This window comes from Typha angustifolia, chromosome 11 (genome assembly GCF_048772165.1).
Source record: "Typha angustifolia cultivar Huaian chromosome 11, ASM4877216v1, whole genome shotgun sequence".
NCBI classification, from domain to species: Eukaryota; Viridiplantae; Streptophyta; class Magnoliopsida; order Poales; family Typhaceae; genus Typha; species Typha angustifolia.
Genome location: NC_133249.1, coordinates 14462187 through 14485364, shown reverse-complemented (window position 1 = coordinate 14485364; position 23178 = coordinate 14462187). Strand labels below are relative to the sequence as shown.

At 36.7% G+C, this 23178-nt stretch overlaps 2 protein-coding genes across 4 annotated transcripts; one reads left to right on the top strand and one right to left on the bottom strand.

Annotated features, from left to right (window-relative positions):
* Nucleotides 1-797: 797 nt before the first annotated feature.
* Nucleotides 798-18539, top strand: LOC140770279 (DNA (cytosine-5)-methyltransferase CMT2-like). 3 transcript variants are annotated; one of them, XR_012106011.1, is made up of 22 exons: nt 801-1404; nt 2369-2400; nt 2506-2608; nt 3197-3304; nt 3743-3862; nt 4005-4095; nt 4828-5042; nt 5155-5220; nt 5298-5528; nt 8673-8731; nt 8803-8869; nt 8994-9323; nt 9397-9465; nt 10406-10492; nt 10573-10660; nt 13353-13471; nt 13563-13667; nt 14481-14524; nt 14601-14670; nt 14754-14857; nt 16852-17496; nt 18409-18539. XR_012106011.1 is itself a non-coding variant. In XM_073111378.1 (21 exons), the coding sequence occupies exons 1-21, from the start codon at nt 1015-1017 to the stop codon at nt 18440-18442; spliced, it is 2532 nt and encodes an 843-aa protein (XP_072967479.1). In that variant the 5' UTR covers nt 798-1014; the 3' UTR covers nt 18443-18532. The 3 variants fall into 3 exon arrangements, 2 of the variants coding, with proteins under 2 accessions (XP_072967479.1, XP_072967478.1); XM_073111378.1 differs by lacking the exon at nt 16852-17496 and having other exon boundaries at nt 798-1404; nt 18409-18532; XM_073111377.1 differs by lacking the exon at nt 18409-18539 and having other exon boundaries at nt 16852-17860.
* A 1402-nt stretch (nt 18540-19941) lies between these two features.
* On the bottom strand, nt 19942-22140 carry LOC140770643 (putative disease resistance protein RGA4). The gene has a single exon (XM_073111896.1). The coding sequence runs from the start codon at nt 22138-22140 to the stop codon at nt 19942-19944; it is 2199 nt and encodes a 732-aa protein (XP_072967997.1).
* Nucleotides 22141-23178: the final 1038 nt, after the last annotated feature.

The following is a 23178-nucleotide window of genomic DNA, read 5'->3' as shown; positions in this document are numbered from 1 at the left end:
TTGGTTCTAAACCAACTGCAAAGAGTTGTCTGAAGTGACAGCATGTGGATATATTTTGGTGAAGATCAACACTTCACCAGTGTTACTGTATTTATGAGCAATTGGGAGTTGTGATCATTAATTCTCTCATAAGATCATGTTATTCTGATTTCCTATCTGAAAATTATTCAATGAAAGGATCATAATGATGCCACAGGAGCTTGTTCATTTCTGGATCTTATTAGGAATACCAATCTTAAAAGTTCTTCATAGTGTCATTGTTAATGCTAAGGTCATAGATGGCAAGATGATAAATGTTAATAGGAAAAATAGTGTAAGACATAAAAAGATGATAATTTTTAATTAAGTCATATAATGATATGATTATAACTCTTCAACCTATATTTATATTTGTAAGCCTAATTTGAATATTGATATATATATATATATATATATATTTGGGCATTTAATTAAATTTATTTTTTGACTCATATCTAACAAATATTAATTATTTTCACGTTTTATTATTTTTTATTATATATATTGATGACATTTATAACAACGAAATAATTCATTAAGCTATTCTTTAAATAAATAAAAAATAAAAAAAAATAAACTCACCAAGCTATTAAAGAAGCATATTTTAATCCTGTTTATATTATTATAACCAGAAATCCCGAAATCTCTTGGTAATAAATGGATCTTCCTTCCAGTTAAAAAATCTCCGAACTGCCTTTAAATCGGAACAGCCACGATTCTCCCCCAGTTCCGAGCAAGCAACGGCTCCTTTCTATTTTTAGGAAATCAACGATTGCTTTGTCGTTATTTCCGTTACACGGCCGCCAATCGTAGCTCTTTATTTTCCTCTTTTTTTCGCTTTAAATTTTTCAGTTTTACCATTTAACCCCCCCAGTAATATAATCTCCCGCCCAGGCGTCCCGTCGTAGATCTGTTTCTTTCATTTATGTCCACAACCCAAATCCCTCTCTGCGCCTTCCACCCTAATCTAGGGTTTTTAGGGTTTCAATCCCCTCGATGTCGTCGGAAACCCTCGGGCCGCTCGAATCTGCCTCGGATTCCTCGACTGCCGGCAATGACGGCGCCAATGACGGCGTTTTGGCACCTCGATCGGCCAACAGCGGCGCCTTGAGGCGATCTCCGAGGATTGAGAGTGCTTGCTCAATTAGTCGGAGCAGCAATGCCCGTGGCAAGGCTAATGCCGCTAATGGTGGGTTGGGGCGCTCGCGGAGGAGTGTTGCCAGCTCCCCTGAGCCGAAACCTGTACCTCTGCCGACTCCTAAGAAGGCAAAATTGAGCTCGAAAAAGGTTTCACAAAATTTGGAGAAGAAGGAGTGCTTCTTCGTCGGGGCTCCGGTGCCGGAGGAGGAAGCAAGGCGAATGTGGCCTAATCATTACGTGGAGAAGGTAACCGCATTGCGTTCCATCATAGCCAAGTTGCGATATAAGATCTAGACTCATGGTTCTTGATCCATTGACCATTGATCAAGGGGCGACGTGAGAGCAGTAGATTCTGCTAAATAATTCATCCAATATTTAATCTTTTGCCAATTTATTACCCTCTTTTTTGTTGATTTAGCAATTATGATGGGCCTAACTTCCAGAAGTAATGCACTGTACTGAAGATTTTCCAGTTTCTTTGCCTACACGCATTTCTTTCCTTCTCTACTTTGGTTCTATTGCTAGTGTTTTTCATTCTATTGTTGTCACGATCTATTTTCTGTTATCCACTTATATGGCAATTGCGGTCTCATTGTTAAAAGAATTCTACCTTTTCCCTTTACGATTGAATTTACGTTTTCCTCCTTGCTGATAGAAAAAATTATTTTTCAGTAATTCACCATTATAGTTTTCTCTCCGGTGCCTCTCTTCTTTATGCAGGTTTGGGCTTTTGTTTATTTATTTGTTCATTTTTCACGTATAAAAACTTGCTGAAAGCCTTTCCTCTCTTCGTAGCAAAAATAAAACCGGGAAAAGGAGAAAAAGATGAAAGAGGATTTGATATCCTTGAATGCATATGTTATAAATGTTTTTGAATGCATTCATTGTGTTCTTAAAGTCTAAATCTTGACAATCATGGTTTTCTGGACCCTCTTCCCTATCATATAAAAATTGCTGAATTCCTTAGTGCCTTTCTCCTCTGTTAACCAGTGAAGTGTCTCCTTCTGTCTTTCTGTATTTAAGTTACAACTCATTCTGGACTGAAATTTATAACTATACAATTACTCACATGTTTACAATGATATTAAAGTGAACATTTTTGACTTTGCACCTGCAAAGCTAATCTATACTTAAAGAACTGCAGCTTTTACCATCATCATGGTGAAGTTCCTGTAAATTAACTTTTGGTAGGGATGTCTTTGTTTTGAAGGCTAAAAGGAGAAATGGCCGAAGAACTGACAAGTAAGTGACAATCCATTCACGTATACTTTTGCATTGACAGATTGGCCTTCTCTTAGCCAGACTTACTAATGTCATTTTTTTCAATCATGATATCATATGTTGTAGTGTTGATGATGAGGATGAAATCGTCTTAGATGTCAAGTGCCATTACCTGCAAGCTAGCATATGTGGGTGTATTTTAAACATTGAGGACTGTGCATATGTGAAAGTGAGTAAGGGATGCAGTATTTTGCATTGCTTCATAGAAGCTCGTTCTTTTCTATTCTGTTTTTGTTAGTTGTGTACTAAATTCTGTAATTTAAGGAGATTGGAATATGTACCCAAATTACACCTGGAATAAGATATTGTTGCAAAAAAGGACAAGTTCATAACATAGTTCTAGAATTTACCTTTTGCAAAGCTAATTACGTTTCCATGGCTCTTACTTCTATCTTATAGCTAGTCCTCTATTTGGCATATGTGTACCTAAAGTCTCAAACTGGAAGCAAATAAAGGGACCACTCGTGCTATTTTACCTTCATATTTTGTTGATTTCATGGTATTATGGTACTCTCTAATAGTTACGAACACTTCATCGTCTTTTCAGTCTAGATATTCTAAGGCTTTACTATTGTCCTCTATATTTTATATTTTCCATTTAATTGCACAATTGACACGTGTCTGTATAGGGACTATAAGAGTTCAATACCAAAGGAAACACTCTTTGAGGGCTATTTTCTTTGTCGTTAAATGTGCAATAGTATCTAATTTGAGTGTTGCTGTAATTATAGAAATGACACACTTTGATTTTTGACAGGGTCCAAAGGGAAAGCCAAATTACATAGGCAGGATCTTGGAATTTTTTGAAACAATAGGAGGAGAAAATTACTTCACAGTGCAGTGGTTTTTCAGGGCTGAAGATACAGTGAGCTTTGATACTTTTTTATAATTGGTTCTAGAAATCCAATATGCTCTATTTAGTGTAACATGCTTTCCGATGACGCTGCAGATGTTGTTGCAATGAGTCAAACGTAATCTAAAGAGGCTAAACTATCTGGTACTGCAACCAGGATGAAAATCAAGAAATAACCTAAAATATTGGGACAAGTTTTAGGGATGAATACCATATCAGCCTCAAATTCTGTATTCAAATATATTTCTATAATCTAGTAATCATTGAGTATGCTATTTAGGATCCAAACTTGATGATGTCATTGGAATTGGATTGAGTTGGTGGATCAGCTGGTCCCTTCACCACCCGTAACTAACAAATTGCATGGCATGCTTTATAATTCTACAGCAAATATATCAAAAAGAGTTACTTTTAATGCCATATCACATTTTTAACTTGTATTTTTCTCAGGTCATGAAAGAGCAAGCAGCATTCCATGACAAAAAGAGGCTTTTTTCCTCAGATTTGAAAAATGATAACTTGTTAGATTGCATTGTTTCAAAAGTCAGGGTTGTACGAGTTCCACCCAGCGTATGCACTCTCTTCATTTCATTTCCAGCTATAATTACATCAGAAACAACTATACCATTGGTTCTTTTTGTTAGTAATTCATGATTGGAATTTCACAAGGTCATAAATAATCAGTTCCTTTTGTTTTCTTTTCTCATTGCAGGTAGAAATGAAGTCTAATTCAATTTCTTCATGCTATTTCTATTATGACATGAAATACTCTGTTGAGTACACTTCATTCTCTACAGAAATCTGTAAGTCGTCTAAGATGGATCAAATTCTGTCTGACAATACTAATATCTTTTACAAGACTTGGGCATGTGCTCTTATTCACTCAATCTTCACAACAGCTATATCTAAATCATGAAACTAATCTGTAACATCACCTATATTATTATTATGTTTTCATTCTAATTGTTCTAAAGTTTGAATCTTCTGGGAAACAGTACTTTGACTTCCATTCCAATTTTTTCTTATAGATATTAAATTGTTGTTCTGCATGTTCATATTTAGTAATGTAAATGGAACATAAAAAGTGCTATCTGGACTTCATCTGTATGCTGCATTTCTGGTATTGAAGCATGTTTTGAGCTGCAAGATGTGTATGTTTTCGAGTGAATGTTCTTTTATAATCCTATTTTAGTTTTCATTCCTTAGATGATAAAGTAGAAAATGGAGATATCCAATTTGCTAATTTCCTGTGAAGAGGAAATTAATATTATCTATATTGTTTGTCATAGTACTATGGCACTTGCTTTATAATGACTCTTCATGTCACCAGCAACTTTGAGGATGCCATTTTCACAAAATTCATGCCATCTTTTGTTTCTTGCCTTCTCTCTAAGAGATATTTTGTACAAAGTGCAGTTTTTGTTCATCAACTCTTAGTTTTCTCATCATTTCTGATTTGTTCCTTATCCTTCTGGTTCGAGTCATCTAAGTAACGGTGCTCTGAAGTTTGATGTGCTTCTGTATTTCACTTTCAGATGATTCAAGAGAAAAGAATGATGTGTCCTTATCTAGTTGCTCTAGTATAGAGACTATCAGCATTGCGAAGGAAAAGCTATTCCTAGATAAAAAGCATAAGAATCAGGAGTCAGAAAATATGGAGCTAGCACTATTGGACCTCTATTGCGGTTGCGGCGGGATGTCAACTGGGCTTGCTCTTGGAACTCACTTTGCTGGTCTGAATCTTGTTACGGTATGTATATTCCACTTAGTGCTGTCTGCTGTTTCCTGATGTGCTTTATTTATTACATAGAAACTGTAGTAGGTAGTCTTCATTTAAATGTTTTACACTCTGTTTTCCATAGAGATGGGCTGTTGATTCTGATGGTGTTGCATGCCAAAGCTTGAAATCAAATCATCCAGAGACTCAGGTATGCTGCTTGGTTGTAGTCTTAAATTGATTGTATGCAGTGTTTAAAAATCATGCATTGACATGTTATTTTAATAGGTCAGGAATGAAACTGCAGATGATTTTCTTGACTTACTAAGGGAATGGGAGAAACTATGCAGACGTTATATTGGTCTTGATAAAGCAAAGTCTCTCGATTCTAATGGAGGAGATTCTGGAAAGGATGTTCAAGATTGTTCTCTCCCTTCTGGAGAATATGAAGTATCAAGGCTAGTTGATATCTGCTATGGTGATCCTGCTAATGTTGGAAAGCGTGGTTTGAAATTTAAGGTACGTGGTCTTAAATATCCTGTAATAGTAGCATGTCCATTTGTATTTATTCTCTACAAACTTTAGATCAATGAACTTATTTAATTGACTTCTTTTCAAAAATATTTAAGGACAAACATCATGGGTTTTCTACCCTATTATATCTTGCTTGCTTTGAGCCTTTTAGTGGTGGACCTTAGGTTGTTTGGCTATTATCTGCTCTTTTCTCTGCCTATAATCGTTCCAAATCTTTTAAAGATAACAATTTTCAGTTGACATAGCCTTGGGTTCTTTGGCGGAGCCAGGATTTTTATTTGAAGGTGGGCAAACAAATCATTATATCTGTTTGTTGCAGAAGGTTCTCAGTAGTAGTGATGGCTAAAATTTGAATGCTAGCTATATAAATTAAATGATAAAAAAAATATAACAGAAATTTCATTTATGACCTAGATTTTGCTAAAACTTATAGTTCTTGTCACCTGATTTTATTTCTAAATAATCATGAAAATACATAATAAATTTGTTCACACTTTGTTAAAGGTATAGGTCATTGGATTCCAAGAATTCTAATGAAATATGATTTATCAATCATTCTTTCCATAAATTCTCCAGATCTATGGAAAATTATTTTACTCTTGCTACAACCCAATAGGTCCAATCATTCTCCCCATGTGCTATCTACTATTGGGCATAACCGTGGGGATTAGGAAATAAGTCCCATTGTTTAAGGTTAAGAGGTTGATGAATGAGGTGGTTAAGAAAAAAATGGTTAGCCGGGGTTCGGATTAGTAATGGACTAATGCAGAATGCAAATGAGCTTCATTGAAAATAAAGCTACCAAAAGAAGCTAGTAGAAATTATAAATTGTAATGCCAAGACTTTTCTCATAAGATTAGAAATTTTCTGCTCTTACTATAAATCTATGTTCTATCTATGGTTTTAATTTGATATGTGTTAATAGAAAACAAGAGATCAGATATTGGGGTTTACACATGCAACATGTTTATGCATTGATGAATCTTAAAGGAAAATGAAATATATATTGGATGATAAAATTAAAGAATTAGCTTTTATAAGTATAAAATGATGTAAATATATACCTGTTTATCATTCATAGTGAAATTTTTTATGTCATTTAATGAAAGAGGCTTATATGAGCTCAAGTCAAATTTGTTCATATTTGGTATGTATATGTTAGGGCAAGCTCAAGCTCAACTTGTTCTAGTTTCGAGCTGGCTTGAGCTTGACTCATTCTAGTGCCGAGCAGATTCGAGATCGACATGCTCAAGTATTGAGTTGGCTTGAGCTCGGCTTGATTGGTTTGGTTTGGATTAAAAACTATATGGTTATTAATACCAACCAAAGACTCAACTTCTTATAAAGGGCCTTGAGGAGATATGCAAAACATAGAATTATCTTAAAGGATGGATTCCGATGTGGGACTAATAGGAATAGGGTGTAGCACACTTTTAGGGAAAATCTATTTATTTAAAGTGCCAGTTATCTCAAATAAATAAATATCTATGATCCACTTTTGACTTTTATTTAGTTACGAGATAGCTCATTGTGCTGAAATGGATTATACCAAATTTCCCATTTTATGCTATTTCTTATGTTCTTTGAAATATTTTTCATGATTTTTGATGTTTTTTTTGTTTTTCTATTATTAAAATAAGATCGGAACCTCTAAAACCATGGTAAAAATGGCTTAAATTAGCCGAAGCTCCAAAATTATGATTTTTCATATCAGGGACCAAAATCGAACTCCAAATTTTACTTCTGAGTTTTTTAATTTTCCATGTATAAGGTCATTAGAAAAGTTGTAGTATGAATTATGGAAGTGATGATGACTCTCTTGCCTCGCTAGCTGGCTCATTATCATTTTGGAAAGAGTATATATATATCTATGCGATCATCCTTCATCGAAACATTTTGGAACGTGCTTTTGCACAAGACATGGCAGTCCTGCCACGACTGCATGGCCCCACTTCTACTTATGGTACCACCTCTATGCATGTCCAAGCTCAAAATGCACCCTCTAAGCAATTGAGCACCAAAGCGTCGATCTTCCTCAAAAGTCCGACACGCCGCATCCTCCATGGCCAACTCGTCAGTCTGACACTGACGGATCATGCTATTTTATGAGTCTCCCATACTCAGGCACATCTCTGATCAATCGATCATCGCTCTGATACCACATAGTCTCAGAGGAATGCGGTCCCAATGAATCCATAAGAAGTGATCCAATTTTTTTCATCGGGTCCGGCGCTGCTGTTCCGACCAAGAAAGCGATTGAGAAAGCCAACAATTCTTTCCGGATCTTTATTCTGAATATCTTAGATCGAAGATAACAAGCCTTATCACTAGAATGAACAACTCACTCCCGACCAGAGCAGAAGAATATATCGTGTTTTTTATCATAGGTTGAAAAGGGACGGGACAAGGATATACCCTAAGAAAGCCTTCTCGATAGACTCTTCTTGTTATGTGTAGTTTAAGATTTTGTGACTTTGCCAAATGAACTATATCTATAGTGATAGAAAACTACAATACCCCTACTTAAGGAAGAAAACTTCTGACTGCTAAATGACAAAGAAATCACTTACCTAATGATGCTTATTGATTTTCCTTTCTCTCCTTCTATCTTCTTTTTCAGCATGATGATGCTGGGCAAATTGTTACTTGATATAAATATATAATAATCTTGTAGCCATAATATACTTCCTTTCTCAATTTCTTCTTTATCAGGTTATCAGGTATCTGTTTATGATAATTTTATATAGTAATTGTACACTTCTAGTATACAAATCCAACTTTATCTGAAGTAAACTGAGAAAAGCTGCATGCCTTCCTCCAATCATATGTGTTCCAGAAAACCTTTCTTTGTTAATCCTAGACAAAGTCTAATAAAAATATATTGTGCATTATTATCTCGGTGTGAAATTATTAGCTTAGAAGACTTCACTTGTCATCTAAGAATCACATGAAAGCTTGTCTCTTTGATGATTGCACTCATATGGTTCTCTGTTTGTAAATCTTCAATGGTTGCCCTCATAATGTTCTCTGTTTGTAACTTTTAGTAATATCTTTCTCTAGTTGAGTGGAATTTATTGCTCCTTTCTTTATTTCATATCAATTTATTATGATGTCAACTGCCATGTATAGGTACGTTGGAAGGGTTATAGTCATAATGAAGATACTTGGGAGCCAATTGAAGGACTAAGGTATGCAAGTTCATGCCATTGAAAATTTCACAAAGCCATGAACCAATCTCTGATATCGACATTTTTTTCAGCAACTGTGAAGAGGCAATACATAACTTTGTAATTGAAGGGCTTAAATCTAAGATATTGCCACTTCCTGTAAGTGTTATTTTTATTCTTCTGTGCTTTCCTTTTGGTTTATCTATCTATTATTTTTATTAAATGTGAATCTTATTTTGCTTTGTTGAGCTTTTAATGTCTCTAACTGAGTTAATTATTTCAGGGTGATGTGGATGTTATATGTGGGGGCCCTCCATGTCAAGGTATTAGTGGTTATAATCGGTATAGAAACTTTGATGCACCACTAGATGATGAACGGAATCGACAAATAGTTGTCTTCATGAACATTGTGCAATTTTTGAAGCCCAAATATGTTTTGATGGAAAATGTTGTTGACATATTGAAATTTGCTAAGGCTACACTTGCAAGATATGCTTTAAGCCGTTTAGTGTATATGAATTATCAAGCAAGGTTAGGTATCATGGCTGCTGGTTGTTATGGCCTTCCGCAGTTCCGTTTGCGTGTTTTCTTGTGGGGCTGTCATCCTAATCAGGCAAGTAATCATTGTTTACTACTTGAATATTTGCTTTATCGTTGCTAACCTTGTATTCTGTTTAACGCTGTAGAAACTACCACAGTTTCCACTTCCTACACATGAAGTGATTTTGAAGTATGGTTCTCCCTTGGAGTTTGAGGTACCATAAATGCAATTGTTTTTAATCTATTGATTTTTAAATAGAAATAGAAATTAAAAAATTAAGTCTGCTTGCTATTGCATGATAACTATTGCATAGTGCAACAAGATTTTGATTCTGGCTAACATATATTTGCATGTTTTTTTCTGCTATCTATCTTGAGGTGAAATTATAGGTAGAAGTTTTTCTCTTATTTTTCTAATTGTGTAGACATACTCACTTGACTTTTTTCAGTATGTTGATTACAGCTGTCTGTCAGCATTAGTTCTCCTTTGCATGTTCGCTCTTTAGCTTTTATCTGGTTGAACCTTGCAAGCTGTTCCATCATCCTCATCTTGGAAATTTAGCATTATGCCGTTTGAGTAATTTGAAGTTTGACAATGGAGAAATAACAAAAAAGCATTTAGGAAGTAGAGGAGATTTTGTTTATATTCTACAAGTTAATAATACTCTTGTGAGAGTTAATATTTGCTCGAGCCTTGGGCCTCATGGGAGCAAGTAGAAGAATTTCCTTATTATTTGTAAAAGGGATGCCATGTTATAGTGGTACAGTTCTGCTTACAATTATATTAATTTCTTTCTTTTAAACCTTGTATATATAATCTGAACACAAAATAAAGGATATATCATAGAGCATAGACCTACTGGTACCTAGTTCCATCACAGTTTTTTTTAGATCATCGTGGTAAATTAATTGCTTGAACAAGTTGAGTTGAAAGATTTTATCTTAGTACAGAAGGATATCCTTTCCTTTTATGTTTCAAGTATTGGTCAAGAAACTCTCTATATATCTAGCTATAACTGAAGGAATCTTAATAATTGAGACTATTTGTCTTTTTGTAAGCGGTGAAATGACTTTGTTGTTCTACCATGTCTTGTTTTGGTCTGGAAAAATAACTTCCTTTTTGTACTAATTTCAATGTTTTGACCTTTCTATTAGCGTAATTTGGTCGGGTATGACAAGGGTGTACCTCGGCAGTTAGAAAAGGCACTTATTCTTGAAGATGTTCTTTCTGATCTTCCAGCGGTAAGCAAGTTCATTTAAGTTTTCTGGGTTCTTGCAATCTCAGCCTGTTACGCCATACAAAAGTTTGATCTTATCTATAGGTGACAAACAAGGAAGTTAGTGACCAAATGCCATATGGAAAGAGTCCTTACACTGAGTTCCAGCGATACATTCGGTCAACTAAGAACGGTTTGTTATTTATCCTTTCAAAAGACCCATTGCCTGGTGACTTGTTATATTCTGAAGTCTGAGCTTAACTACACAATCTACTTTTATGCACATAGATTTCTAATTCTGTTTCAGAATCAATTGCTCAGTTGTGATTTTCATTCCTATTATAGTGACATGATTGTACCAGTCAACTATTTGCAATGTTTAGTTATGTACCATTTGGTCATGCTATGTCACAATGAAAAATGGTCCATCTCTTTTTATAACAGTGAGGCTTGCCCCTTGCATCCAAGAGATAATAGGTTCAACTGTTAAAAGGCTTGGAAAATATTTCCTTAGAAATAGGGTATGCTTGCGTACATCTCTCCAAGCCTTGTGTAGGTGAGTGTTCGTGTGCCCATGCACTGGTACATTCTATCATAGATGACATGTTTAGGGGTCATTTGGTACCGTCAATGGTTAATGCAACTGCATTGCCTAATAAATGTATTGACTGATTCTCTCTGATTGTATCTGATGACGATTATCTGTTGAAAGGATATATTTTGTATTATTAAATTATGATAAATGAGGTGGTTGATGCCATATTTTGATTTTATAAATATTAAATAACAACTAACATATATAATATATAAAGATATACTTATGTTACAATCAATTTTACCATCTTAATATGATTTATTATCTAAAGACATTTCATTCAGAAGATGACTTTGTGTTGCCCATAATTCTGAGGAATGTCTGAAGGTAAGCATTTGGCAAGGCTTATCTTCAGAAGTTGTGTGTTCTTGTCTAGTAGATTAAAATCTTGTCAACTGATCTGCAATTTTTATAGGAAGACTTCTACTGTACTCAGTCCCATTTAACTGCATCTCTTCTTTATGCTAGCAAGCAAGCATATTATGAACAGGTAAACGTTGTTCTGACATACCACAGAAACTCAGTAGATTTTCATGATTACCTGTACTATTGAGTTGCTATATGTTCATCTTAGTTTGCAATACATTTGTAAGTCACATATTAATGTTTCATAATTAATAAGGTTTAAGTTGGGAACTGTTATCTACTTTATGAGAACCATTAACTATTCTTTCCTTGCAGAATAAAGTAGTAATAAACCTCTTGATTCTATAAGAAATATATACAGAAGAAGAAAAAGATTAATCAATTGTAAGAAGGATCCAAACTCTGCATTGGACTGTGGCTGTTTGGGATTGTCAAGGGTTTAATATGTTTTAGCTTTTTTAGTTTGCAGATGACATTTTAGGTTACTTTACATTGTTCTTAAAAAGTGACATTATAGCTTTTTCTTTATTTCCTGACAGACTTGAACTGTGTGTTCCTATCTGGTGTCCTTCATTGCAGCCTTATATCTGCTTGTCTGACTTGATAAACGCAAATTACTGCAAATGTAGTGTATTATGCTTTGCATTTTGCCATGTTCAGGAAAGAAACATAATTGGGTACTGTGAAAAAGTGGAACTGTCAAGTCACAAATGTCATGTTTAAAGAATATTTGGAGAAAGAATGATTGACGTGGCATAACTCCATTGAAATTAATTCTCATGGGGTTTATATTCAGATTGCTATCTTGATCTCTTCACGATCTCTTCATATATCATACTGCTCGAAAATATATACCATTAGTTTCTAAAATGCCTGATGGAAATTATTTAATTCTAACATTCTTAATTTTTGCTGATCTTTATAAATAGGGAGAGACTCCAAAGGATTTTCTCATCTAATAGGCATTATCTCTTTTTGTTTCTGATTTTTTAATATCTAATGGTTATTTTTTTTATTTGTTAGCAAACTTTCAAGGTATAGGTAAAACCACACAAATTGTTGATCTAGTAAATGAAGCTCAAGTAGTCCTTTTGAACTGTCTTATACTTTTCCTTGACCCTTTTTTCTTTATCATGATTACTGCCCGTAGGTTTTAAGGCCTTGTTTACTTTGAGTTTAGGGAGCTCTCTTGAACTAGTTCATAAATCTTTAATCTGGTTCAGTAACCAGATATATTTTTATTTTTTTTTATATTTAACCAAGTTTACTCTTTAAAAAATTAAAACTAAGAAATGAGACCAATTAACCAAGCTCGGAGCTTAGCATCACACCAAACAAGACCTAATGGACAAGAGTTCAACCCACCCCATAGACGCATGTTCCAAGCACCATTTAAATCTCCATAAGGAGCCAAAACTAGGGATTGAACCCTTGACCTTGTGCACGAGCGCCCCACTTCCAGCATTGGGTTGTGCAAGGAGTGTCATGTCAGCTAAGGCATGTTCAACAGCATTTGCCGACTGTGCCACAAGAATAGGGGCTCCACAATTGATCCCATTCAAGAGAGGAAAATTTAAAAAAATGGAGAGATTGATAGGGAGGGTACTTAATCGACACCCTCACTTCTTATCGATCACTGTAGTGCGTAAGGCATGGTCCTGTGGAAAAGATGAGCCAAATGTATAGATCGTAAAATGCCACAAAGGGGATCTAACATAGGAAAAGATCCACTTTGGGTCGATTAGTCGATAATTTTAATGAACTTTTCTTTGTATGTCATGTTTTGGCTCTGCTATCAACTTAATGGCCTGCATGATTAAGACATACATCTGTCTGTTCGAACAATTGTAACATGTCACATGTTTTGTGCATCATTCTCCCTTTTATCTTCAGATATTCCTGATTCATTTTCATCTGTGTTCAGAGATTCTTGGCTTAAAATTGCATGATGCAAAAGATTCCAAACATATGTTGTATGATCATCGGCCTTTACCTCTAAGCGAGGATGACTACCTACGAGTTTGTCAAATTCCTAAACGAAAGGTTGCTTTTAATTATCTTCTGTCCAACTTTTAACGAAATATTAGTGCAATATAATCCATTCTTCACTATGCTTAATTCTTCACTTCTCCAGGGAGCTAATTTTAGAGATCTGCCAGGGGTCATAGTTGGACCTGACAATACTGTTAAGCTAGATCCAACAGTAGAACGAACGCTGTTACCATCTGGGAGGCCACTGGTAAAGTATTTATTTCAAAACTTGGAGTTTCTTCTTACACATGATAGCATATATGCCCTAGCAAGTACCCCTTGCTTGCGCAGTCCTACAATTATCATCATCATGTGCTATTGTGCTTCACAGTTTATAGATTAAAATGGCTGATAGTTTCTTATGTTTATTTTTTCCTCTTTACTTTCTTTGTCTTATGGATGTTTGAGAACTCAATGCTTCTTCCTCAAACTCAGATTTGGTTCCATTTGTATTACATGGTTTTGGACTTGCTGCTCCGCTCCCTCAAACTCTCTACCTGCTGCATTTTATTTACATGAGATTCAACTTTTACTTTCTAATTTGGAAATGAATCAGAGATTCTACCTTTTAAAAGATGGATATTGTGTCGTTGGAGAGTTTTATAAGAAAATTTTTTGGTATCAAATTATCAATATAGAATGCTATCCTTCTGAGTTGATCGCCTTCTTTGTTTCTTTGCTCAATTGGTAATAAACAACACTTTATTCATCTGAAAAGGAAAACCTACTCTTATAAAAATTAAAAAAGAAAGAAAGAAAGGGAAACCTACTATCTTTGTTTTTCCAGCTTTTGTGCCTTCTAGTTCTCTTAGAGGTAATTGTTTCAGCTATGACCCATTTCCAGACTGTTGTGTGATGCATAATTGTTTAACATATTTACCTTCTACATTGACATGGAAACAGCTTCTGTTTGTTTTTGCATCATGTGCCGGTATGCATATGATTGTAGAACAATTAAATGTCCAGGTAGTTGCTTCAATTGCTCTATCATGATTTTGTTGTTGTTTTTTTTCTCTCTCAGATTCCAGATTATGCCATGACCTTTGAGGAAGGGAAGTCATTGAGGTACTGCTCTTGCATAACAGTGTTTGTGGTCCTACATGTAGGCTTTAATATGAGATTTTTTGTTTACATCTTCTAGACCTTTTGCTCGACTATGGTGGGATGAGGTGGTGGCAACAGTGCTGACTTTTCCTAATTCTCACAGTCAGGTTAGGTTCTTTTACTGCAATATTTATCTTTTCATTTTGACAATTTGCATGATCTGAACTTCTGATTCTCAAAATCTCTCTAGGCCATAATACATCCTGAGCAAGATCGAATCCTCACTATTCGAGAAAGTGCTAGATTGCAAGGTTTCCCTGACTATTACAGATTCTGTGGTACAGTTAAAGACAGGTAGGCCTGGGTTTCATGTTTTTTAATTTCTATATATATCTTCTTATGACCCTTTAATTATCATCTTATTTTCATTACTAATTTGAATTACATCAGAAACACATCACATATATGGTTTGTCCAAACGTAGCCCGAACAAATTAATTCATTTAAAGCCCGCAACAGTGTAGGCAGACTAGAATGCTCCTTCTATCGATTTTTTGTTTGATTATTATTGAGAAATTTGAAGTCTGAATTCTGAATTATGTACTTTTCCTGCACTACTTTTGGTGCTTGGGTTGAGCTTTATGGAGATTTAATTACTCAGCACTGGACTAAGTTCTTTAGAAAGGATATATTGGATCTCTGGATTGACATGCCTCGAACCATGTAATGATGTGTTAAGTATATATATGTGTCAAGAATGGGTCAAGCATTTTCTGCCTTACATCACTTGCAAATTGGACATAATATTACAAAAACAATCTGCCCAAGGTTAAGATTCAGAAATAAAGTGGGGCTTATAATATTAAGTGCTACCTTGAGCTGACTGTGATGCAGTGTTGCATCTAGTGTTTTGTGCATATGTTACTCGGAGAAGAGCATTCATGATCATAACAGTTGTCATCTTCTACTATGCATTGTTGGACTTGCTCTTTGGTTGCATGTCTATAGATTTTTATCCAAAGGGTTGATGGGTTCTTTCTCATGAGTTAGCTTTTTGATTGTGCTCTCATGTAGCTGTATTTTCTTGTGTGTGTAAAGAAATCTCGTAGCATGCAAATTAACAACTTTATGTACTCCGGTACTCGTACAACTAACACTTACATTTAATGACATGCTAAGTAGCTAACCCTTCTCAGGTTCTGACATTTTAAGTTAAGTAGAAAATCCCAAGAACCCAGACCAAATTTTCTGTGTTGAAATTAGGTTTAAGGCATCCGCTTGATCACATGTATTATTTGTTGGTCTTCTTTCTGTCCCCACTCCATTTGTTTGAAGCTTCAACTCTCTCAGTATGAATTACTAATTTATATAATCTAAAGAACAATGTAGATCAATATGGTATTATTGCAGACGACAACCCATGTATTACTGATGAATACGAGGAACTGACAAAAATATGCACCCTTGTGTGGTGCTCTCCTACCATTAACTTAGGCACACTTTGCACTTATCTCACGAGATGGAAAATGCAAAGCTTGTTTAAGTTAATGCTAGATAACTTAAATTATATAACTTATCTCACTAATATATATATATATATATATATAACATTTATGTGTAAGTTAATGTTAAATGAAGTCTACTTTATCTAAGGTCAGCTGTCCCTCCTACTCTATTTCTTTCACTAGAGGGACACTTACCTCCAGTCAGTTGTTTCATCACCGAAAGCATGTAGTTAGCTACTTTAAGATGAAAGCAAGTGAATGGAAACAATGCTGTGTGCTTTATCAGCTGGAAATCCTTGTTTAATTTATCTGAGTGGATGCTATTCAAAGGACAAATGCACGTGTTTGTTTCTTTCTGGTTTTTTCTCTAAGAGTAACTTGGTCCCTTTCTTCTCCACTCTTGGGGACCCTTTGGGAGTTTTTACTTAAGAGAGTTGGTTCTCTGCTTCTGACATCATGGATTCACTCTAGACCTTCATACCTTCTTAGACTAATTAGCTATATTTGTTAGCTCTGAAAGAAGATTGTCAGTTCAGTTTTGTTTTCTCTAATGAATCAGAGATATTCTTTATGAAACTACTTTTTAGATCTTTGATTTGCTTCTTGATTTTTGAAATCATTTGATCTATCGTGGCTTGTATTAAGGGGGTTGAGATGATTCTAGCAGATGAAATTGTCAGCTTTTACCGCTTCCTAATTTTGTGTTTTTGATCTTTGTACTGTTCTAACTTTTGAAATACCGACAATCTAACTATTTAATGGCACATTATGAACTCTCATTTAGATTTCACTTTTAATGTTTGATGTCTTTTTAAAATCAGAGGTAATGTGCTGAACTTGCAGATATCGGCAAATTGGAAATGCTGTGGCTATACCAGTCGGTCGAGCACTAGGTTATGCTCTGGCATTGGCATGGCTGAGGAAAAGTGGAGAAGAACCCCTCATGTTCCTCCCGCCCAAGTTCTCATTCTCTAGTAGAACCCAGGATTCCTCTGATTAATCTTCTTAAGTCAAAAAAATAGAACTAACATCTCTTAACTATCTCATTTTTATGCGATAGATCTAACTCCCCAACCATATTTATGTTGTGCCATCATTCTAACTCTGTTGATCACCTGTTATTCTGCCTCATTCATCCATTTTTCTCCATAAGCAATGTCAGCAAAATTATCTGAGGAAACTACAAAAAGATAAAGAATTTCTGACTGCATCAGTTCCTTCTTCAACTCCATTGTCAAAGTATGCAACTACAAATCATTCCCAAGATCCGGGTACTTCCTGCCCCACTTATCTCCTTCAACCTGTATCATAAATCAATGCAATCCCTTGCCTGCACCAGCCAAAAGCTCTTGGAGCATCTACAAAAAGAAAATAATCAGGAGCTTCTGAAATTCTAAACCTGTCTTGGTTTTGCCCTGCTGTGCACTATACTATATAACCTGGGAGCAAGAGAAAGATGTGATGAACTGCAATGTCTTTTAAGAAGGGGTTTGTATCCTTCTATTTTTCTCCTTCAATAAAACATAAGTATGGGGCAAATGATTAGGGTCATAAGGAAAATTGTGAGGAAATATTTGTATATTTATTCTTGCGGTAGTGAACTGCACTACTTGGCTACAAAGTGACTAATTCTTGAGATGTCTTCCATTCAACTGTTTACAGTATGCTCCACAATTCTGATATTTATGAAATTTTATCAATCTGATATGCTTTTATATGTTTGTTCTGCTCCCTGCCATGGAATCTTATGATAACAATAAAGGCTCATATGAGTGCGATGCCTACTGTAGGGTACGAAGTAAGCAGCATTACTTCTTCATGAGTAAACCTGGGGCAAAGCTTTTCCTTTTTTATTTGTAGTAACACTATATAGATTTAAAATAAGGTGATGGCTTATGTTTCAAGTTTGAAATATGGTTGGGCATCCAAATGAATGACCTCATTGTTCCTCATTGTTTGGATACTTAACTCAAACTAGAAATGCTTTGGAGATGGTGCATAAGCCTTAAATAATGATAAGAGGTTTATACACAATAAGAGTATCACATCTCCTCATCTAATCTAAGATAGAAAAGCATTCATAACTTAAAGACGTGTTAATGCGCACTTAAGCATCCTACTCATAGAGAGAGTGGTGTTTTGTTATTCATAAACAAGAGAAGGTTATATCTATCTATATATATAAAGTGTAACACAAAGATCAAAATTTTGTTTATAGATTCTATGAAACATTATTTTCAATGACTGAAATGAGCTCACTAAGTGCATCTCAAAAACACATTTTGATGCTGAATCTTAGAACACATCAAACCAAAACTCATACCAGCTGTGGTCTTCTGTGCTCTGCCGGAGTAGTAGCTGCTAATTGCTCCTTACTATACTTTCCTATTTTTACCTCAGGAATGCGTTGAATCTTTGGCCAATCTGGACCTGAATCTCGTAGGCATCTCTCCTCCAACTCCGAGGAACAGTCATCTAAGCACACTACTTCTAGGGACGATGGGAGTTCCGGCAGTGACTGGAGATTGTTGCACTCTTTTATATCTAGAAATTCGAGAAAAGAGAGGCTTTGCAGGTTCACAACCGGGAACTGCCGAGAGGATACATTCGATATACTCAGCTTCTGGAGCGAGGTTCGGTTCTTCAATACCCATTCTTCTAGCGCTGAGGATCGGGCTTCGTCACAAAATTGAATTTTAACATCTCTGGCAGATATGCTTCTCAAAGGCAGAGTGCGAAGCATTAAGGGATCATCAATGTCAAACTTGTCCAATATCAAGCAAGGGGAAGAGGAAGAGGAGGTGGGATCTTCCACGACCAATGCTGATGGTGACGATGAAGCGGCTGCAACTAACTTGGGGCATTCTACGACCTTCAGAGATTTGAGGGATGAGAGGGCTTGTAAACCCCCCAGTGATTCTAACTCTGAGCATTTCTCAAGCGACAGCTCGTTTAGAGCTGTCCATCTTCCGAGCACTTCCGCGGACGGAAGGGATTCGATCGCGCAGCGGTGCAATGCCACTCTATGGAGAAAGGGGAGGTCTTCCGAAGCACTGGGTAACGGATCCAGGGCATCGCAATTGTAAACAGAGAGGAGTTGCAGCGACGGAGGGAGGAGGAACCGCTCTGATGCCGAGCCCCTCCGCAGCTCCGGACAACCTTCTATCGTCAGTTCCTTGAGAGAGGTGAATTCCTCGAATCCTCCGACGGGTAAATGCGTCAGCTTTGCACAGTCAAAGATGGACAACTCCTCGAGAGATTTGCAAGGTCTCGAGTGCACCAACAAACCCTCAGCTAGGGAGACGAGGCGTCCACAGTCGAAGATTGTTAGATTGGAAAGAGACAATGATGCTGACGACATGCTTAGGCTGTTGATGTTCTCTCCCTGCCACAGCTCTGGTAGAGCAGCCCACTCGAGAGATGCTAAATGCAAAAAATTCAAGCCACAAGGCAGATTAGGACACAGTCTCAGCTTGGGACATCCCTGAATCGATAGATTTCTCAAACACGGAAGCCATTGGGTTGTCCCCGCCGCCGTTCCACAAAGCTCTTCCAGTGCCATCATGTTACAAATACGTAGGACTTGCAATGATGGAAAAAGACCAACGTGTTCAGTTCCCCTGTCGATCCGCTTTACCGAATCCATGGAAATTAGATGTAGGGACTTAAGGTAGGGTAGCTGCCCAAGGGGTGACACGTCTTCCCATCCTTTGCATCCGGAAAGACAAAGATATACCAACTCCGAGGGAGACATAGGAGTCATCCAATGCGGGCTTCTCCGGCCCATATAATATTTTATTGTCAACTCCTTGAGATTGGGATGTGGTTGAAGGGCGTCAAGTACCTGCTCATCAACCTCGCCCTCGGGGCTTCCATTGCTGCGGTGTTTACCTGACCAGTGTAGCTTCAATATTTGGAGGTGCTTTTTGTCATTCAACTTGGCTTCAGAGACCACTTGACTACCCTCTTTTGCTTGAGATCATTAATGCTTAGTTCACGAAGCTCTCTCAAGTTTTTCAACTCAAAAAGATTATTTCCATTCTCATTAACGTTGAACTCCAAATTCTGAAGTAAGGACAGTCTCCCTATACCTGCAGAAAATTTGCCTCCCCGAGATTCAGGTGTACTTAGATGCCTTAGGTTGATAAGGTTGTTGATGCAATATGATGGGTATAGCGTAGGGAAATGATCAGGATTACCAATTTTGTAGTACAAGAATTGGAGGTGGTAAAGCTTATTCACAGATTCAGGAACGGGGCGAATAATACCATCATTACTTAAGTAGCGAAGGTGTTTTAGGCTACTAATACATTCATCAGTGATTTCAACAGTAGATGATTCCAATATCCGCAGGCTTGTCAGGGCTTTGAGCATCTTAGGAACATCACAATCTGGTCGTTTTAGGAGGAGAAGGGTGCGCAAATGTTTGAGTTTGGTGATCTCAGGCATATGCGGTAGAGCAAAAGAAGTAGTGATGGATAAGTGGCGAACACTTGTAGGTATAGGTATGGGCTCAGATCTCTCTTCAATTCTAAGACATTCACCACGGGAAACAAATACCGCAAGCTCATGGAGTAGATCGTGCATGACATAGAAGCAGCCACGGGAATCAAAAAATGATCTTCTTACAAGATCTTTCAAGTACTCATCTCCTATATCCTCTGGTCGTCTATTTCCATTTATAGGTTCCTGAAGCAGACCTAGAGCCATCCACATGTAGACAAGTTCCTCCTTTCGAAACTCATAATCTTGAGGAAATATACTGCAAAATGTAAAGCAGGGCTTCAGGTGTGAAGGCGAATACTGATAACTTAATCTCAGAGCTGGCATGATGCCATTCTCCCCTTGTTTTAGTTCCCATATTTCACTATGCAAGATATTATTCCAATAATTATCGTCTAAATTGGTGCTCAGTATCCCTCCCACAGTCTTTGCAGCTAAAGGGGATCCATGTAGCTTTTGTGCAATTCTCCTTCCAATATCTTTCAACCTCTTGTGGCATTCAGGGTCCTCATCAAGAAACGCACACTCTTTAAAAAATTCCCAGTAATATCCTTCATCCAAACCATTTAGGTAGAGAGGTTCCAGTTTGCCCATCATCATCCCACCAATGCCTGTTATTCGAGTTGTTAACAAGATCATACTTCCCCTCTCTCCTGATCTGAGGGGAGCTAGTAGTTTCTCCAAACCAATTTTATAAACATCATCCCATACATCATCTAACACAAGCAGAAACATCTCTGATTCCAATTTCTCTGAAATCTTCTGTTGAAGACTATCTAAATTATCCAAATTAGTTTTTTCCCCTAATGTGGACTGATAAATCTTCTGGGTAAGCAAGATGAGATCAGGATTGTTGGAGACACACACCCACATCCTCTTGCTAAAATGCTTGTCTATTCTCTTATCATGGAATACAAATTGAGCAAGAGTGGTCTTCCCAATCCCTCCAATCCCAACTATAGGTAGAATGGAGTAATTCTTCTTTGATGCAGGATTGAAATTTAGCAGCTTGTTTATAACCATCTCTTTCTCCTTATCTCGCCCAAACACTCGAGTCTCGACAGTTAAACGGGAACCAGTCTCACGGGTGCTCGTTGCAACAGGCGGCTGCGCTGAGGTTTTCACCATTTCTAAGAAAACCCCAACCTCAGCTGCGATCTCATCTAATCTGTTAACTATTTCCTTTAACCTCTTTAAAGTGGGATCCCGATGCACGCCGCCACGCTTAAACATAGTCTTGGCACTCTTAATCTTAATTTTTAATCGTTTGAAGCGAGAGGCAGCAGGACTCACCGTGCTTTTCTCGCCATGGATTTCTTCTTCTTCTTCTTCTTCTTCTTCCAGTCGGTGGAATTCCATCGCATCCATGAAGTCGTCTGCCTCATCAACCGCATCTCGAAACTGCCACAGCCATTTCTCCAGTGCTCGCTTCTCTTCCTTGATTTGACCTCTATCGACCGCATCCAGCAAAGCTTGGATCTTGGGAAGCGTCTTCTCCAGCCTACTCAGCTCCTCCTCAAGGCCAAGCTGCTTCTTTAGATCTTGAACGTAGGATACAAGGGAACTGACCACGTTACTAATGATGCTTGAAGCGAACCATCCACCGATTGCCAATCCCTCCGCCGCCATCAGTGAAGCCCTCCTCTCCGTCCTCCTTACGACTGAAAGAGTTGAACAAAGAGGAATCGCTAGCTCTGCTTCTGTCTATCTCAAGGATTAGAAGAGAGCATACACCGCAAGGCAATTGCAAATTGCAGGATACCAACTCCGATTAAAAAACTACTCCGACGATCAGCGACGATGGCAACATATTGTGATCTTCGAACGATTTCATATTTTACATAGCGTTAATCGCAAGTCACTGCCGGCATATAAGAGTATTATAAAAAGAGGGAATAATTTTACTTATGGTCAGTGGACTTATTATTTTAAGAATAAGGTCAAGAATAAATATATTTATTTTTTGTTATTTTTAAAGTATTTATTTTAAAAATAATTATTCTTTTATTCACTTGTATTTAAAATAAAAATATAATAATTACTTTTAATATAATCTAATTATTTTTTTTAGTAGACATATAGGGTGGTTATGCAATCGAATGGCAATTTGCTCAAGTTCGGCTCAAAAATAAATTTATTAAACTCAGAACACTAGCGTAGTTAAAAAACAAGCATACCCCTAACCTACTTGATTTTAATAGGGCTAACCTAGCTCGAGTTTGAAATTATAATGGGCAACATGGACTAAGTCTTTACCCACCTAACCTGACCTAGAAGCCTAGTTAACTATGCCAGCTCTCGGCCTAAGCCATTGTCCTGCCATTCCTATAATTTTTAATTTCACATTAGATATTTATTTTGTTAGATACTACTATAAAATAAACTAAAATACTTTATAGGAGGCCAATTATGATATATAATATTTTTTATAACCTAGTTCGTTACGTCCGACCCGAGTCTGATATCTCATGTAGTAGTGAGCAATTTGGCCCAAAAAGTCCAAACTTGAATTTGGCCTGACTGAGCCAATGATCACCTCTGCCTAGGGGTGGCAATCAGGTCAGGTTAATTGGGTCTTAGTCGAGTCAAATTGGGGTCGGGTCAAAATAGTACAAACATGAACATGATCTGTTTATTAAACATGTCAAATTTATTAACACGAACACA